This window comes from Astatotilapia calliptera, chromosome 17, assembly GCF_964374335.1.
Source record: "Astatotilapia calliptera chromosome 17, fAstCal68.1, whole genome shotgun sequence".
NCBI lineage: Eukaryota > Metazoa > Chordata > Actinopteri > Cichliformes > Cichlidae > Astatotilapia > Astatotilapia calliptera.
In genome coordinates, this window is record NC_137438.1 from 5,857,341 (window position 1) to 5,873,254 (window position 15,914).

The 15,914-nt window shown below is 40.0% G+C and overlaps 1 protein-coding gene across 20 annotated transcripts in view; it reads right to left on the reverse strand.

The window, feature by feature from the left end:
* slc38a4 (solute carrier family 38 member 4) overlaps window positions 1-15,914 on the reverse strand; it is a 31,462-nt gene that overhangs the window by 13,320 nt on the left and 2,228 nt on the right. For 3 of the 20 annotated variants that reach the window (XM_026146960.2, XM_026146963.2, XM_080291808.1), the window contains exons 2-6: window positions 5,156-5,405; window positions 4,459-4,533; window positions 2,496-2,534; window positions 1,361-1,451; window positions 723-838 (exon numbers count right to left, since the gene is read on the reverse strand). In XM_026146960.2, the coding sequence (XP_026002745.1) occupies window positions 723-838; window positions 1,361-1,451; window positions 2,496-2,534; window positions 4,459-4,533; window positions 5,156-5,271 (437 nt within the window). In that variant the 5' untranslated portion in view covers window positions 5,272-5,405. Of the gene's footprint in view, window positions 1-722; window positions 839-1,360; window positions 1,452-2,495; window positions 2,535-3,572; window positions 3,802-4,458; window positions 4,534-5,155; window positions 5,406-8,334; window positions 8,470-15,520; window positions 15,622-15,914 lie in introns of those variants that run through there. The other 17 variants (XM_080291813.1, XM_080291816.1, XM_080291814.1 and 14 more) reach the window with 12 other exon arrangements.

A 15,914-nucleotide genomic window follows, 5' to 3' on the forward strand; every position in this document is an offset into this window, starting at 1 on the left:
GTTGTGGTAACACGCGATTGTCACCTTTTCTAACAAAAAGTGAAAAGAACTTTCTGCCATCATTTGGTATAAGTTAGTTAGTACACACACTAAACACTCCACCTAGTGACGCAGCAGAAAATCTTTGTCTTTCCTGCCCAACCCATAATTCTGTCATCTTAAACTCCACTACAATAAATTCTAAGAAGACATGAATTAATCTGTGGAGAACAATGCAATGCTAACCGGTGTTTATTTTAGGTCTCTTTTCAGGACTGTAAGGAGGGGTGACACTGACAGGGAGCTCTAACAAGCTTCAGCTTATAATTGCATTAGTTATTATTAATCCATGTATTTTGTGCTGTCTCCCTCCCCTCGATCTAAACTGGTCGTGGCACATGGTTGCCCCTCTCTGAGACTGGTTCTGCCGAAGGTTTCTTTCTGTTAAAAGGGAGTTTTTACTTTCCACTGTTGCCAGGGTCTTGCACATAGGAGGTGGTCTGATTGTTGGGGGTTTCTCTGCTTTATTTTAGGGTCTTTACCTTACAATATAAAGTGCATTGAGGTTATTGTTGTTGTCATTTTGTAATTTGATAAGTAAGTTGAACTGAAATTGAATAATCTTTCAAAGTATATCCTGTGGAGCAATCATTGTTTTTGGCATTTATAACCAAATTAACACCTAATCTCTATCAAACATGTAACACAATGCACTATATATCCGCTAGTCCAAACATACTTACGTAAAGAGAATGATGCCAGTGTTTGCCATGGCAAAGGACAGGCCCAGGATGCCGCTGCCCATAATGGCGTTGCTCAAGTTGAAGACGGACATGCCGAATGAGGCGTGGCCAGGATGCTGCCCAAAGTCAAAAGAAAAGACAAGAGCTTTTTAAGGTAAAACTACCTTCAGTTGAGTGATGAACTATTGATATTTACTACATGAATCATTAATGTTAGCATCATATGCGCCCTGTTTTAGAAAAAGAAAGAGCTAAACATTTGGCATAGTAAGCCACCTACAGACAGATAGAAGCTTTAGGAGACAAGCTGCAGTTCTTCTGCACTATTCTTATGGTTTTGACCTCACTCTCCTACAGCATCTCATAACTGCTAACAACTTAGAGACTGTGGTCTGCCATGTGGTCTAATTTAAAATAATGAGCAGTGAACTGAACACATGAAAAATTGATGTAGAACAGTAAGTGCGTCTGTGTGTATAATTAATACTTTTCATTTACTTGAATTATGAAGACAGGATGATGAATTGTTGACATGTGCATATGCATTATATGGTGAGTAAAACCAAATATAAAAATAATATAACAGATTATATTGGGAGTCAAAAGGAGATACATAGTTGATGTGACTAAATCCTTACATATTCTTCTTCATATGTCTTCTTCTTTGGTATACCGTTTGACAGAAACCTGTGGCTCTCTCCATCGTCATTATCATCCCCATTAAATTGGCTGTCAACATTGAGAAAGATACACGTTAGGACAAACACAGTGAGAGGTTCACTTCAAATGTGTATCAACTTTCAGTGCTATATTTTATGATGTAACCGCCTGTCATCAAATGCAGTCTTTGTGCGTAAGTGCAAGCGTGAGTGCAAGCAATAAGATGCTCAACTGTTTATATGGTTATACCGATCTACACTGCTCTCAACCCAGAGACTTCCTCTGAAGTAGAACCAAGTTCAAATGAGTGATGAAATATGTAGATTTTCTTTTGCAAATTATTAGTGTTAGCATTCAGTGTACCTTGACTTGACAATGTGCAGGAAACAAAAAGACATTGGTGCCACTTATAAAAGATTTGTTAGACACAAGAAAAACAATCTACCAACACATAGTCCTCCATCCAGGACTATGGTCATCCATAAACTGACTGTGAAAAAGATATACATTAGCACATGCAGTCTCTGTATCAACTTTATGTGCTACAATTTACTGTTCACTACCTAAAATCTGTAGCCGTAGTCTTTACGTTTAAGTGCGAGTGTAAATGCAAGCAAGAGAAAAGAAGCTGGACTGGTTATGCTGGTTATCTGACGACATTTGTGTGTGTCAGGGTTTTAAATGTAAACGTAAAAATTGTAACTGCACCTCTTTACACCTATGCCTTTCTTCATTTGTTCTTAAAAACGCATCAACTCTAACAACTCAGTTTTTTTTTAAAAAACTAGCTACCCGCTGTGGCAAGGGAGCAGCAGAAAGTAGCTAGCTGGACTGAAACACCTTCCCAATTCAATAACCACCAGTGTGCCTCACCCTGATAAACACATTATTTACATGCAATTAATCTGCCGCTTTAAAGCCAAAAGATAGACATGCCAAATGAGGAGTAACTTCGCAAGTGCAAGCACAAGTGCAGGGAGCAGAAAAGGTACTGGACTATCTATGTTGGTTATTTGTCATGAATCTGAACCTTCTGTAAAAGATTTGTCAGACACAAGGAAAAATCCACCCTCCCATAGTCCTGTGCTAGTTTTATAAAGTTCTTATTATCACCTTTGTCCTTCTCCGTCTTCATTATCATCCATAAATTGACTGTGAGGATTGAGAAAGATATATATTAACACATGCAAACACAGCTAATGGTTAATGTCACATATGAATCAACTTTCTGCCCCACAATTTGCTTTTAACCACTTGCCATCAGCTGTAGTCTTTATGTTAAAATGCAAGTGTCAGTGGAAGCAACAGAAAAGAAGTTGGACACCAACCTATGCCCAGAAAGAAAAGAATGGACAAGAATCTGTAATAATCTGTATAAACCAACCTAAAATGAGTAATAAAATATGTTTATATTTATTCTATGACTCATTAGTGTTTGCCAAGTCTGCTAGTCTTAGTGGATGCTATGTGCAAGCAAACCAAAGCCTGGTACTGCTGGTGGTGAAAGATTCACCAGTAGAAGGAAAAACTATTTATTATCATACTTTTTCCTCCTTCGTATCTCATTTGGAAGGAACATATCATCCATGTTATATTCACTGGCAGAATAGAGAAAGCAACAGAATGTTTGTATGTATTATTGTAGGGTCTTCTATAAAATTGAATTGAATTGAAAGTTATACGTTGGGACCAGTGTTGGTCAAGTTACTCGAAAAAAGTAATCAGTAACTAATTACTGATTACTTCCCCAAAAAAGTAATCCCGTTACTTTACTGATTACTTATTTTCAAAAGTAATTAATTACTTAGTTACTTAGTTACTTAGTTACTTTTTAAAAACACGATTTACAACCTGAAGAGGTGATAAAGCGATAGATCTTTCAGCCCAATTCTACTTTTTCTACATAATCCATCATACAAAATGTAATCAAATGGAAAAGTCTCTTTTTTTTAACTTGTTTTATCATTTTTAATCTTTTAACTTTATGCATCAAGCAAAAATTTAATTATATGCAACATTCTCTGAGTTGAATAAATGAGTTTAACATTTAAACCTATTTTCTGCACATTCCAGCACATAAAATAAAATAATTTTTTGTGTTTACACTCACTCTTTCAAATAGATGCAAGTAAAACACAGCAGAACATAAATAAAGTCAAAGACTCAGCGGTCCTGTTGCTCTATTTTCACCTGTAAAGCAGGACTGCAGTAGGCGGAGGTTTACCCTGGTGCAGGTGTGCAGCGGTCAGTGGAAGGATACGGCAGTGTCTCTGTGAGTTTCCCATTACGTCGTTGCGCTCTTGGTGCTTCCTTGGAAGTTTAGGGTTTTTTTTCGCTGTAAAAAGAAGTTTTCTTCCCACGCACGATGGACGCTAATGTTTTTGTCACTTTTTATGGAATCAAACTCAAAGTAAGGTCAGTACTTCCACGCTTTAAACGCTGCATGCTCATACTCTCTCCCACACTCGATATGTGATCCATTGTTGATCTGCACACAGCTGTTGTCACTAACGGCGCACTCGCTTACGTCACTGTCGTGAGACATTCTCGCAAAAAATCACGGTTTTAGTAACGCAGTAACGCAGCGTTCCTACGGGAAAGTAACGGTAATCTAATTACCGATTTTGCAATAGTAATCCCTTACTTTACTCGTTACTCGAAAAAAGTAATCAGATTACAGTAACGCGTTACAAGTAACGCGTTACTGCCCATCTCTGGTTGGGACATGCAAATGTAGCTAATGGTTCAGTTCAAATATACGTCAACTGTGGCACATCTTTTTTGTAACCAGCTGCCAATAGCTGTTGTAGTGTTTATGTTTAACTGCAAGTCTTAAGTGCAAGCAAAAGAAAATAAAGTAGAGTCTATAGTTTTTGTCAAGCGGTTGTCCTCAAACACACCAACCTTCACCAGACAAAGACTTTTATTTATTTCATTAGTGTTAGCTTTAAGTTTACACTGTCAATGTGCAGCAAACCAAAGGCTTTGGTGCTGTTGGTGAAAGATTTGTCAGAGAGATTGAAAATCCAGCTTCCCATAGACATGTGTTAGTAATATAGAGTATTTATTATCATACTTCTGCCTCTTTGGTATCCCATTTGTCAGGAACACATTGCTTTCTCCATCGTCATTATCATCCACATTATACTGACTGATAGGATTGAAAAAGATATGCATTAGGACACAAACACAGTGGTTCAGTTCAAATGTATATCAACTTTCTGTGCTATGTTTAGCTTTTCTTTTTTTTTAGCAAACTGCTAACAGATGTAATCTTTATGTCTATATGCAAGTGCCAGTACAAGCAACAGAAAAGAAGCTGAACTGGTTATGCCACTTGTCTGAGGTCATTTGTGTGTCCACGTCTCAACTATATATGGAAGCTATGTGTAAAAAGATTCACTGTGCTGCTTCAGACTAAAACATATGCAATTTATTCTTAGAAACAGATCAAACATCCCAAGCAGGTGTCCTGAAGTGATGCAAACACAGAGAGTCATTCATTGAAAACATTACCGTGTTACGATTTATGATTTAATCACCTTTCTGTGCAACGAGCAGAGAAGAAGCTGTCTACGCTGATTATTTGACACCAATTTACAACTTCTGTCATTTATTCTGACGCACCAATGCACACCAATTTATACCCAATCATGGTAAAGCAGGAGTTCAAAGATCCGCTTGTGATTAGATTGCCATAACCAGAGGCTTGCCCACAAAAATCCAGCCTTCTCTAGTCTACTGATATTAAGAAAGACATCACAGTCACTGACCTGCTCATGGTGGCCTTCTCACAGTCGGTGGGCTCTGTGAGTTGTTCATCAAGGCTGTCGTCGTCAGCCACTGTGGAGACTTTCCTCAGTTCCATGCGTTCCACAATTCCCGGCATAGTGGTACAGAGAGCAGGACCAGAGGCAGAGAAATGTACCTTTCTAGGATTTTCAGGGTTTAGACTTCACTGGCACAGGATACAAGAACCTTGTCAATCACCTCAGCTATATCTTGTTACCGTTGAGAAAAGTCCTGAAACAATAAAGGAAAAACAAGACAAAGTTTCAGTAACAGAATTGGCTTTTTGTCTGTTTATATGTTGCTTTCCTTTTTTTGCTGGTCTTAAACTGTTCCAAGAACTGGAATAACTGATTACAGGGGCTGTCAGTGGTTTTATTATCTGCCCTTATCAGGTTTTTGGCCATGATGAGGAAGGCACACAGAAAGCCTTTTTGGCAGAAAGCCCTGAAGGCAAACTTCAACTTAAACATGGTTAACCATGATGTTTAACCTTTAACTATCCAAGTACTTTATGGCAGAAAGGGTTTCTTGTAGAAAGCCCCGGGGGAAGACCACTCCCACAAGAATAAAAAAATCCTTTAAGGTAAAAATGGAGCCCTCTACTCTGGAAACCATTTCCTGGAACTGAGGGGCTTCCTAAGAGATTATATGTGCCTTGGCACTTGTTACGCAGCTTCACCTGTACCAGGAAGGGTGACTTTGTGTTAATTTTATTGCCTTTTACATTTCACACAGGCTCAATTAGTTGTGTTAATGACTAAAGTTATTTGTATCTCTTGTCTCTTTAGGAAGATATCACAACCAAGTGCTGACGTACATAATGACTGCTGAGCGGAGTCGAGTCAGCTCCAGTGACGTGAAACTAGGTCATGGATATAGCATGTCCGTGGGGTCGTCGGACCACCATCAGCTGCGCCCTTGATAATGCATGAGCTGGTTTACACAACTTAACCCTTAACATCAAAGAAAAGAAATGACACTCCACTTAGGGGCACCGCCTTCAATTTCTGTAGTGTTTAAGTTATGTAAGAAGGAGCTCAACACACTGAAAGAAGACAACGTGATTATAAACGAAAATAGCAGCAACGTGATTTACAGTGCTGTTTCCCCCCTCACACAAAGAGCTCTTTGACTGAGTTGGAAGAAAAGAGCCTAAGGGCGACTCACTAATGAAAAACTAATGCAACGTGTACAGGACCAGCCAGAGCCGTGACACCGATGAACCCATGAGAAAGGACACTTCTGACATCCTCTTTTGTTTCACGGCACTCGCAGCAGTAATGATGTGGTGTAATGCATTGAGAAGAACAAATATGTTAATGTAAAGTTAAAGGAACAGCTCGGCAAACCACATTTACCTATTCACACAGCTCTTTCTTCTGCCATGAACTTAACATACACTAATGCAGACCTTCCCAAAGTATGGGGCCCGCCCCCTAGGGGGGGCGCAGAGCCATGGCAGGGGGGGCACGGGATGAAAAGGGGGGAAAAAAACAAAACGCTTGGACACTGCTAGCACGGGCGCCTACAGAAACGCAAAGCAGGAGATGAAGCATCGCTGAATGTGTTTCCAAACCAACTTCATTCTAAGCCAAAGACTAGAAAATATGGTGAAGCATATCTTCCCTTTGGCTTCACCTGCACAAGTGCCGAGGTAGGTCTCCCCTGCAGAATTGGTTTTCCCTTTGTTGGGAGCAGCACTGGGCTGTTTAAATCACGGACAAACAGTATCCCACATTCGTGATTTTTAGTTCACAAACACTTCCTGTAATGACTAACTAGATATGGACAGGTCTTTATTCTACCTTGATTACCTTTATGCATAATGATAGCTTTGCTTCTTTGCACTGAATCAAACAGTGTTTCTCTCTGTTTAAAAAGGTCTTATGTTTTAAACCAATCATTGGGTTTTTCATGCAAATTGCTGATAATGCCACAATACGACAACAACTGTAACATCAACGATGAACAAAAACCTTCCCACAACCACCTGGTGATGATCAAGTGGAGCAGTAAAAACATAGTTGAGCTACCATCCATCCGCAAGTGGTCAGTCTTAAGGACAGCTGATAGAAATACAAAGACCTGCAACTTAAGCAACAGCTTTTAAAGAGGGAAGCGGTTGAGCCACTTCAAAGTGTAAACAAGCGTTTGCAGTCAAAACTTGAGCTCTTTTAGATACACTACCAGGGGTGTTCAATGTCCTGGCCGATGCAGTTGAGACCTTCTTTCACAAAAACTTATTGTTACTGACAGGTTGTTGTACTTTCTGTGAAGTAAAGCCATAATAGTTTTGAGCCAACAGAGATTAGGTGGCTGTGTCATCGTTAAAAGCCACATCACACACGCCGCTACACCTAATCTCTCAAAGTCCTTGTCTGCCGTGCTGTTAGAGGGAAATGGAGACTGGGGTTCGCTCTCTGCAGCCAAGAGGATTAACCTGTCAAGCTGGGTTAAAATGATGTGTTGATACAACCATTACTTATAGAAACCCACATTAAGTACTTCCCACCATCGGTAAAATTAATCTTTATAGGTTGCTGGAATTTGTTCATTTCTTTTCTAAACCCGACCCATCTATCTCACTCCTGAGGCCAAAACATTTTTAAAGACTCCAGAGACAACACACAGTTCATACAATATGCATTTAAAGATTTTGACTTGGTTCTTTCAACATGTTTCAAGGCAAATCACACAGCAGCAGTCATTTTAAGTTTCTTCTCATATATAGAATGTCTGCTATAGTGATATAGACTGTATGCAGTCATGTTAAGATAAGATATTGGTCTTATCTAAAGTGTTTGGCAAAAAAGGAAAAGAAGCCAGGCTTAAAAAAATACAGTAATTTGTAAATTTAGAATGAGAGCCCTTTACCTATTTAGTCTGAAACCATTCGCCTTCAGTGTACACACAAGCTGTTGCATCAGCCACGGTCTACAAGTCTTGGCACGAGCAAACACACCCCTTTATAGCTAAGTGAGTGAAGTCAATGCTTTAAACTGCTACGTGTTACACAGAAAATTCCTTGAAAGCAAACATTACACGTGTTTCTGTTTTACCCCCCACTCAACATTTGCACAACAGAGGTCCTACCTGCTGTGCATGGCATGGCTCACTTTTTCAAGAAAAAAAATCTCCCTAAACAAACAAGCTCACTTACTGAAAGGTTTCTTAAAGCGGTTCTAGGAAGGTTCCTTGTTTGTCCTCCCTTTTTGAATGAATAGATTTGAAGAAAAACAGACAGAAGAGAGACGAGTGGATGGGTGAGGTGCTCTGGCCCTTTTGTGACTCAGGTAAGACAGGAAGCTTTTAAAAGAGAGGAAGGAGGGCCTCTGTCAGCCAATCAGTATGCGCAGTTTGCTCAGACTCCTCCTTTTTTGATCAGTCATAAGCGGGGTCGTAACCCTGATAGCTCACTCCCAATCTCCACCAACACCACCCACTTGGTATGCATACATGTATATACACATCTGACTCAACAAATATAATCGAGGAGAGCACACGGAGAATAAACTATATACACTCACTGAAGGACAGATAGAGCTACACTGTAACGTGGCCAGTTTGATCATCGGCATCGGACTGAAGATACCAGCGTGCACCAACTCTTAAATACCCTCAGCAGCTTCAAGACACGACCACATGACAGGACACATGACCACTTATAAATGGACCTAAATCATACAGATCAAACACAGGTGGTCTGTATGATTTAGGTCACAGAAAACTGCTGTCTGGACTGGTCTCTGACACACACACACACACACACACACACACACACACACACACACACACACACACACACACACACACACACACACACACACACACACAAAATTGCTTGCACATGCAGCAGGCACACAGATGCCCAGACACAGACATACTGTAGGCGACTGTCAGTGTTTTCAGTAGTAGGCCGTGCCACAGGCTGACCAATCAGATGGCTCACTGTCTGGATGTCGGCGTGCCCAAGGTCATGTTTGTGTCAGAGATGGGGTTTTTTTTACTTTGTAATGCAGTTCAAATAGAAGAAAACACACACATGTACAGATCACTTAAGGTAAAAAGACACTATTTTCTTCCTCAGAACATTGGGCACTGAGCTTGTAAATGCTGAACATGAAAAGATATGTTTTAAATATAGACTCCAAATGCTGAACTGCTACAAAGTCTTCGTTTATACGATACTTTACTGTGTTTTAATGTTTAAATAAAATCAGAAAATTTACTTGAGCCCACACGAGCCATTATTAGTCCGCATACTTGGCTGCAAATAAGGACTAGCTGCTGTCCAGTTTGTAGTGAAACTGTGAAAAGTATAACCTAAAATGGGAAACGGGGACAGTTTGCTTTTGAAATATGTCACCTGCAGCTCTGCACAACTTTATCTCTTATCGTCTCAACTTTTTACCATCTCTGTTGCACTTTTTCACGTTTCACTACCACTCGTCTAGTAGTTAGCAAGGCGAGCACAACCTGACAAATCTTGAGCAATGTGTGTGTGAGATCATGTGAGAAACTTCAAAATGTACCAGAGCAAGAAAGCAGTAATAATAATTTCACTTTAAATGCAAGTAAAATCAAATTCATCCCAAAAGTTTGACACAAAGAAGAAAAATGATGAAGCAGAAAAATGCACAGGAGAGACAATTTCTGTGAAAGCTAAACTGTGTGTGTGTGTGTGTGTGTGTGTGGGGGGGGGGGGGGGGGGGGTGTCTTCACACACATGCTCGGCTAATCACCTGTGACTAAGCATCAACCCCCGAAGACACAGATTCGGGGGTTGGGAAAGAAACTTCTGAGCCGAGCTGAAAAGCAACTACCAACCAAAGTGTCTGAGGTCAGAGTTTGAGGTCACATGATTAGCACTGCAAACAAAACAAAGACTTGAAGTATCCGTTGGAGGCAAAGACACGTGCTGGCTTCAGCCAATCCATTCAATGATCTGTATCTGCCTCAGTTCCAGCCTACAACTAAAAAAACATAAACCCAAAGGACCAGTCCACCAACTTTGCTCATTTAAAATGAAGGTTTTTAGTAAGAAATATGTGGCTGAAAATATTGCAAAGTTGCTACAAGCATCTACAAATACAGATATTTATCCTTTTTTGAATCTTCCGATTCTTCTTTCTTTTAGGTGTTTTTTTGAGTAATAATAATAAGTTTCAATCCTGGAATTGAAACTTCACTTATTTACTGATAGGTTTGTACAGAACAGGGTGTAAGAGTTCATGTTCTCAGTTCTCTTCTCACTGGGTTCAGTAAAGGTTGATCATTGCTCACGCTGATATCTCTACCCACATTTTGAGCCATTAGCATGTCCCCAGTCAATGTTTTGGGAACACTTTGTCATTTAACTGGCAGAGCCCACCTACTGCTGGTGTTTGCCACCACACTCTGGCTATTCTTAAAGTTTGCTAAAGTGATTGCCTAAATAAGAGCTGAGGTAATCATGTGGTTCTTCCAGATTAGAGAGTACACGTTGTTACTCTCCCGCTTTAACTGCATGTCTGTAGCGGGAGAATAACAAAGTATGTTGAAATCAGGTGGCTGACAAGAGGCCACGAGGGACGTTTCCATCATGGATCGAGGGTTTATTAACCTCCCATTTTGACCAAAACATCGTTGGCACCATCAACTTTAACTTCTCTGTATATCTTTATTGTTAGTGAAGCCCAAACCTCTCAACTCAATGTGACTGGGTGCAAATACCAAACAACTTGCAAGTAAATCATTAGTTGTCCTCTGTCAGCACGTGTTTCTAAGTAAGTGCTATGTACATCATATGATACTTAGCAATTATATTTGTGGAGATCCCTTCAAGATAATCTCAAAAATATTCAATAACACATACATTAAAAATATAAGCTTAATTCAAATGACTAAAGTTACTTTCAACATTTTTTTGTAAACATTCTAAAAGTTAGTGCAAAGTTGTTCTGGCGTGCTTACGTCAAAAAGAAGTCACACACGTCACAGTAGCTGCAAATTGCAACCACATTCCTCCACCTGAAACCACAAATTCAATTTAATGAGGCAGTTTGGATGTACAACGGTAGCTGTTAAGGAGAAGTTGAACCAGCTGGTTCATACCTGACACCAGTAGCCTGCCAGCCTCTCTTGGGCTTTAAACAATTAAAATGAACAAAAAGTTATCAGTCAGCAGAAATGGCCGCTAGTTGTTTGCAGGTCAACAGAATGAGTCACTAAGAATCAAACTGTTCTTCTTATGATGCACTTTGCTTTAAAAATTGTGCTACAACCAGCCACAAAACTTCCTGTTAAGAAGCAATTGGGTACCCTGCCACTAGGTGAAGGTAAAGCAATATTCTGGGTAACAGATTAAATAACAAACTGTATGGTGTCATAGAGAGGCGTGAGGCAGGGTACACCCTGAACAGATCGCCAGTCTGTCACAGGGCCACAGGGTGGTAGACATAGTTTATAGAAATCGACATAAATATGGGCCTCATTGTATGTTTACATGCAGCAAACTCTATTTACCTGCATGCATGCATCAATGCTCAACTACTACACTCAGTCAGACACTGACCACCTCCATTGAGTGCATAATAAAAAATTAGAATGCAAGATTTTGCTCAATCAAATAAACATCCATGTAGGAAAGGAGATTTTCATACCTTAATTTTCATTAAGTTATCGTTTAATTATGGTTTACCTGCACATCAGCAACATGCACCAGACAAAAATGCATAAAATGCTGAAACAAAGGTGACTTTGAAAGCTGGATTAGATCACGTAGCCTAAAATACATGCATACAGTTATCTGACAACCTTTTGATATGGTTCCTAAGTACAGTTAACTTGACTTACTAAGTTACCCTGTGAAATGATGTAATACTAATACTAACACTGGACTAATATGGCACACTTTGGAGATGTCAAAAATGAGTATACTCAATATTTGTTAAATTAGATGTTACTGTTATAAAATCAGTATCATATGACACTTTTATAAGGTGTTACTATTCATAAATGCTAGAAACTAGCCATTTTAACCTATTGGTCGGAGGTTGCTAAGTAACACGATGACACCCGATGAACAAACGCCACATTCCAACCAGAAATATCACCAAGACCTAGAAGAACAGTGTTACTACCTCGGACAATCCCTGCTTTCTAAAACTCGTGAAACTTTTAAAGCACAAAACAGTTTTGCTAACCTTAGGTTTGCTTACACTTTCCAGTCATTTCACAATTGCCAAAACATGAAACCCTATGATAGATGGATGAACAATAAAGTGTTATCTCTAAAGTCTTATCTGTGAAGAGCCATACAGCCAAGACTGGAATCCCCAACGAGAGATCTTGCTATGATTGCAACTCGTTTTGTAAACAGTCTGAATATGTACTGATAACAGATAAGGACAGCTGAAGCTCACGGAGCTAAAAGTTCTTTTTCATGAGCGCAAAAAATACCAAACTGTCCATTAAACCAGTGAAGTCCATCTGCCTCTGCTGCCTAAGAACAGTGACAGAAATCAAAGCGTTCTGAATCTGCAAAGAATTATGACAGCCTAACCATAGCTACTGGTGAGGCGTGTCATCTGTGGATGGCTTAACATTCACTTGTGTCCCTGCAGCAAGAACTATAACCACATATGAGAGAGTGTGACAGAGGCACGCATGCTCCTTCAGATCATCCAGTTTGTCATTGTTTGCATTTGGGACGAATCATCATGTGTGACATGTGGACGACAACTCCCTCCTCCCTTCTGTAAATTTCCCTTGCTGTTGCGCTGGAATCGAATATCACGTTTTCACATGTTGAGAGCATATGAACAGACTATCCTGGAAGGCTGCGTTCATGCTATTCATATCTAGTTTGAAACTGCTACCATATGGAAGGGTTAGGAATCTATTTCTTGATTTTGATGTTCCATAGAGAAGTTTGATTTTTAATGTTCTGCTTCTGTAGGGTAAAGTAAGCACAGAGGACTGAGTGTTCCCAGAAAAGGTGTGGTGGCTGGTAACTATTTTTTCAACCTCAGTCCTGAGGTATTCCCTCTAGTCTGGAACAAATAATCACATACAACGACTCTCCTGAATAAGGGCAACTTTATACTACATCCAAAGTGCTAGGTTAGCTGGTTAGATAATTCCTCTCAACTGTTTTCCAACATTTTCTGTTCATTTCCCGTTATCGTTTCACAGCGACGGGCTAGATGTGTGAAGGTAAAGAAGAAGACGGGGTTTGAACGCACCTCTGTCATTTCATGCGATCACTGTGACGTATGTGGCCACTGAAAACAACTGCAAACACTTTTTGACGTAGCCAAACCGCACATGGTGTGACCTATTTCTAACATAATATGGAACGGCCCTTATTGCCTGTGACATTTAAGATACCAGTTTGCGTCCACTGTTAGGCGACAGCAGTGTCGGAAGTGAAGGAATGAATCGTTTCATTTATTCAAAAGAAACTGTTACATAAAGATGGAGATTTCTATGACGAATATCAAACAAGTAACACACAAAAAACAACCCAAAAAAAAGCCCATATTGACAAAAAACTTTGACCTTAGACCTAAAGTAAACACCATATTGACCTTTTGGAATAAACCTGGTGTGTCCAAACCTGTTTGTGAACCCTGGAGACTTTCTCTCTCTGTCCATCTTATCAGTTAATATTGATTTGCCAGCTCATGTCTGCTAATAGTGACGACAGCATTTTGTTTTGTAACAATGTGTAATTCTTCACAAGCTCAAGGTTTCACCCTTGACTCTAGCTGGAGGTGTGGATGATGACTTCAGAAGGGGCTAATGGGCCAGAGAAGGGTTTTTGTTTCCTGTTACGTCAAAGGCTCAGTTCTCGGTGTCTTCAGTTTCAGTTTGATTAAAATTAAGCTAAAAGACTAAAACCAGTTCCATCTGTGGTCTTTTCCACCATGAAAAATAACCCGTGGGTGTAATTTGAGAGCTTGGAGCCAGTAACTTTTGTTAGGTCACCTGTATAAAGACGTCACTACCTGATGCACAGAGGAGACAGACTGTTCTCTCAGTAGGAGAACACATTTACAAAATAACCTGCTTCTTTTCATGTTTCTCTAGTTGGCACCATTTTGAACTCTGGATATCTTCATCACGCCATAGTAAGAACTTTCCACATAACAGTCTGCATTTTAAGTTCACTTTAACACAGAACTACTCTGGCTGCTTATGTAAAGCTGACACCTTTGTCCCTAGTAGCTTTATAAAGTGTAATTGAAGCATACAATATTGGATTAGGAGAAACAGAAAAAGAGTCTTTACACTACACAAGCATGAATTCAGGTCACTTTAATTACATTAACTGGGTCTAAGGAAGGAATTGTAGAAGAAAAATGGAGAATATTTTAGTAACCATCAACCCGGTGTTCTCTGATTATTCAGAGGTGCTATGTGGGATATTTAGAGCTACAATCATATCAAGTGCTCTGCACTAATCTCTTGCTAAGGCACTGACTCATAGTTCTGATTCCTGGCAGACAGATAAAAGAAGAAAATATTTAAATATATTACCTCTCTCATGCACAGTGTTGCCTACATGAAACTCGTGTTTACCTTTGCAGGGACTTGCTAACATTAGGTAAACTCAGAGTTACTCTGGGTAAATTATAAATGCTACATTTTTAGGAAAGGCAGAAGTATCTTGGGAAGTCTGTATATTGTCCTTTCTTCAGAGGTTTTAGATGAGAATATTCTAAAACTCTCAAGTCTGCAGGACAAATATGAAGGCAGAGTAAGCATGGGGAGACAGATAGCCTAGCTAAGCCCCCAGTCACACAGGCCTATAGCCAGGTTGTTAACTGCAAGGAAACCACTGATCATGAGGGGAAAATGTACATTCCCCAACAAGTTGCGAGTGGTTGAGAGCAGTCAATGTGATATCACTTGCCCCATTCACACAGGCCTTGAGAGCTGGCAGTCACCTGTCCTGCTGTGTATTCTGCGAATGCTTAGCAAGTGGTTGCACTGTCACTACCATGAAATTGCGTTGCAAAGACGTGTGCAACTATGGATAACAATTAAGGAGGTTTTTGAAGCAGTACTCTTTTTATGACCTGTTTCACCTGGTGAAAGCTAGCAAACTCCAGCAATCACTTGTCAAACGGTCGGGAAATACATGGGTCGACAGGTCTCCAGGGCTATGTGACTGACACCTGATATGCTTGCTAGCTGAAAAAAATAGTTTACGAGTTTCTATCACTCCCTCTCTTTGCCTTCTTTTCCTTTTGTGGTTTTCTCCTTGACATTTACCCCAGGTGTACCACAATCAGTCAACTGAGGAATGCCCCCTAAAACTACAAAAAAACAAAACAAAAAAACCTAATCAGGAATCACACCTTATTCCCTCCACAGGAGTTTTTAAAGTGCTCAAGCAGTTGTGTTGGCAAACATCCCACAGTGCTTAGAGGACACTGAACCCCTGCAGCTGACCCCTGACCATCCTGTTGGCGAGAAAAAGAAAAGGGGTAAATTCCTTCCAAGGTTCTGCTAAGTTTTACATTAGAAAAAAGCTGGATTACTGCATACAGGCAGGTGGTTACCTCAGTGAACAGCCCAGGTTTGTGAATTATGCAATCATTCAGTTCACACATTATACAGTGTATTTACCTTTTCACATTCACATTGAATGTGCCGACAGCATTCTGGAAAACTGCCAGTTGCTTCTGTGCTTTGTGGCACTGGCTCAATGCATCTTTGTATGATATCCATTCCTTTGAAACTGACACGGCA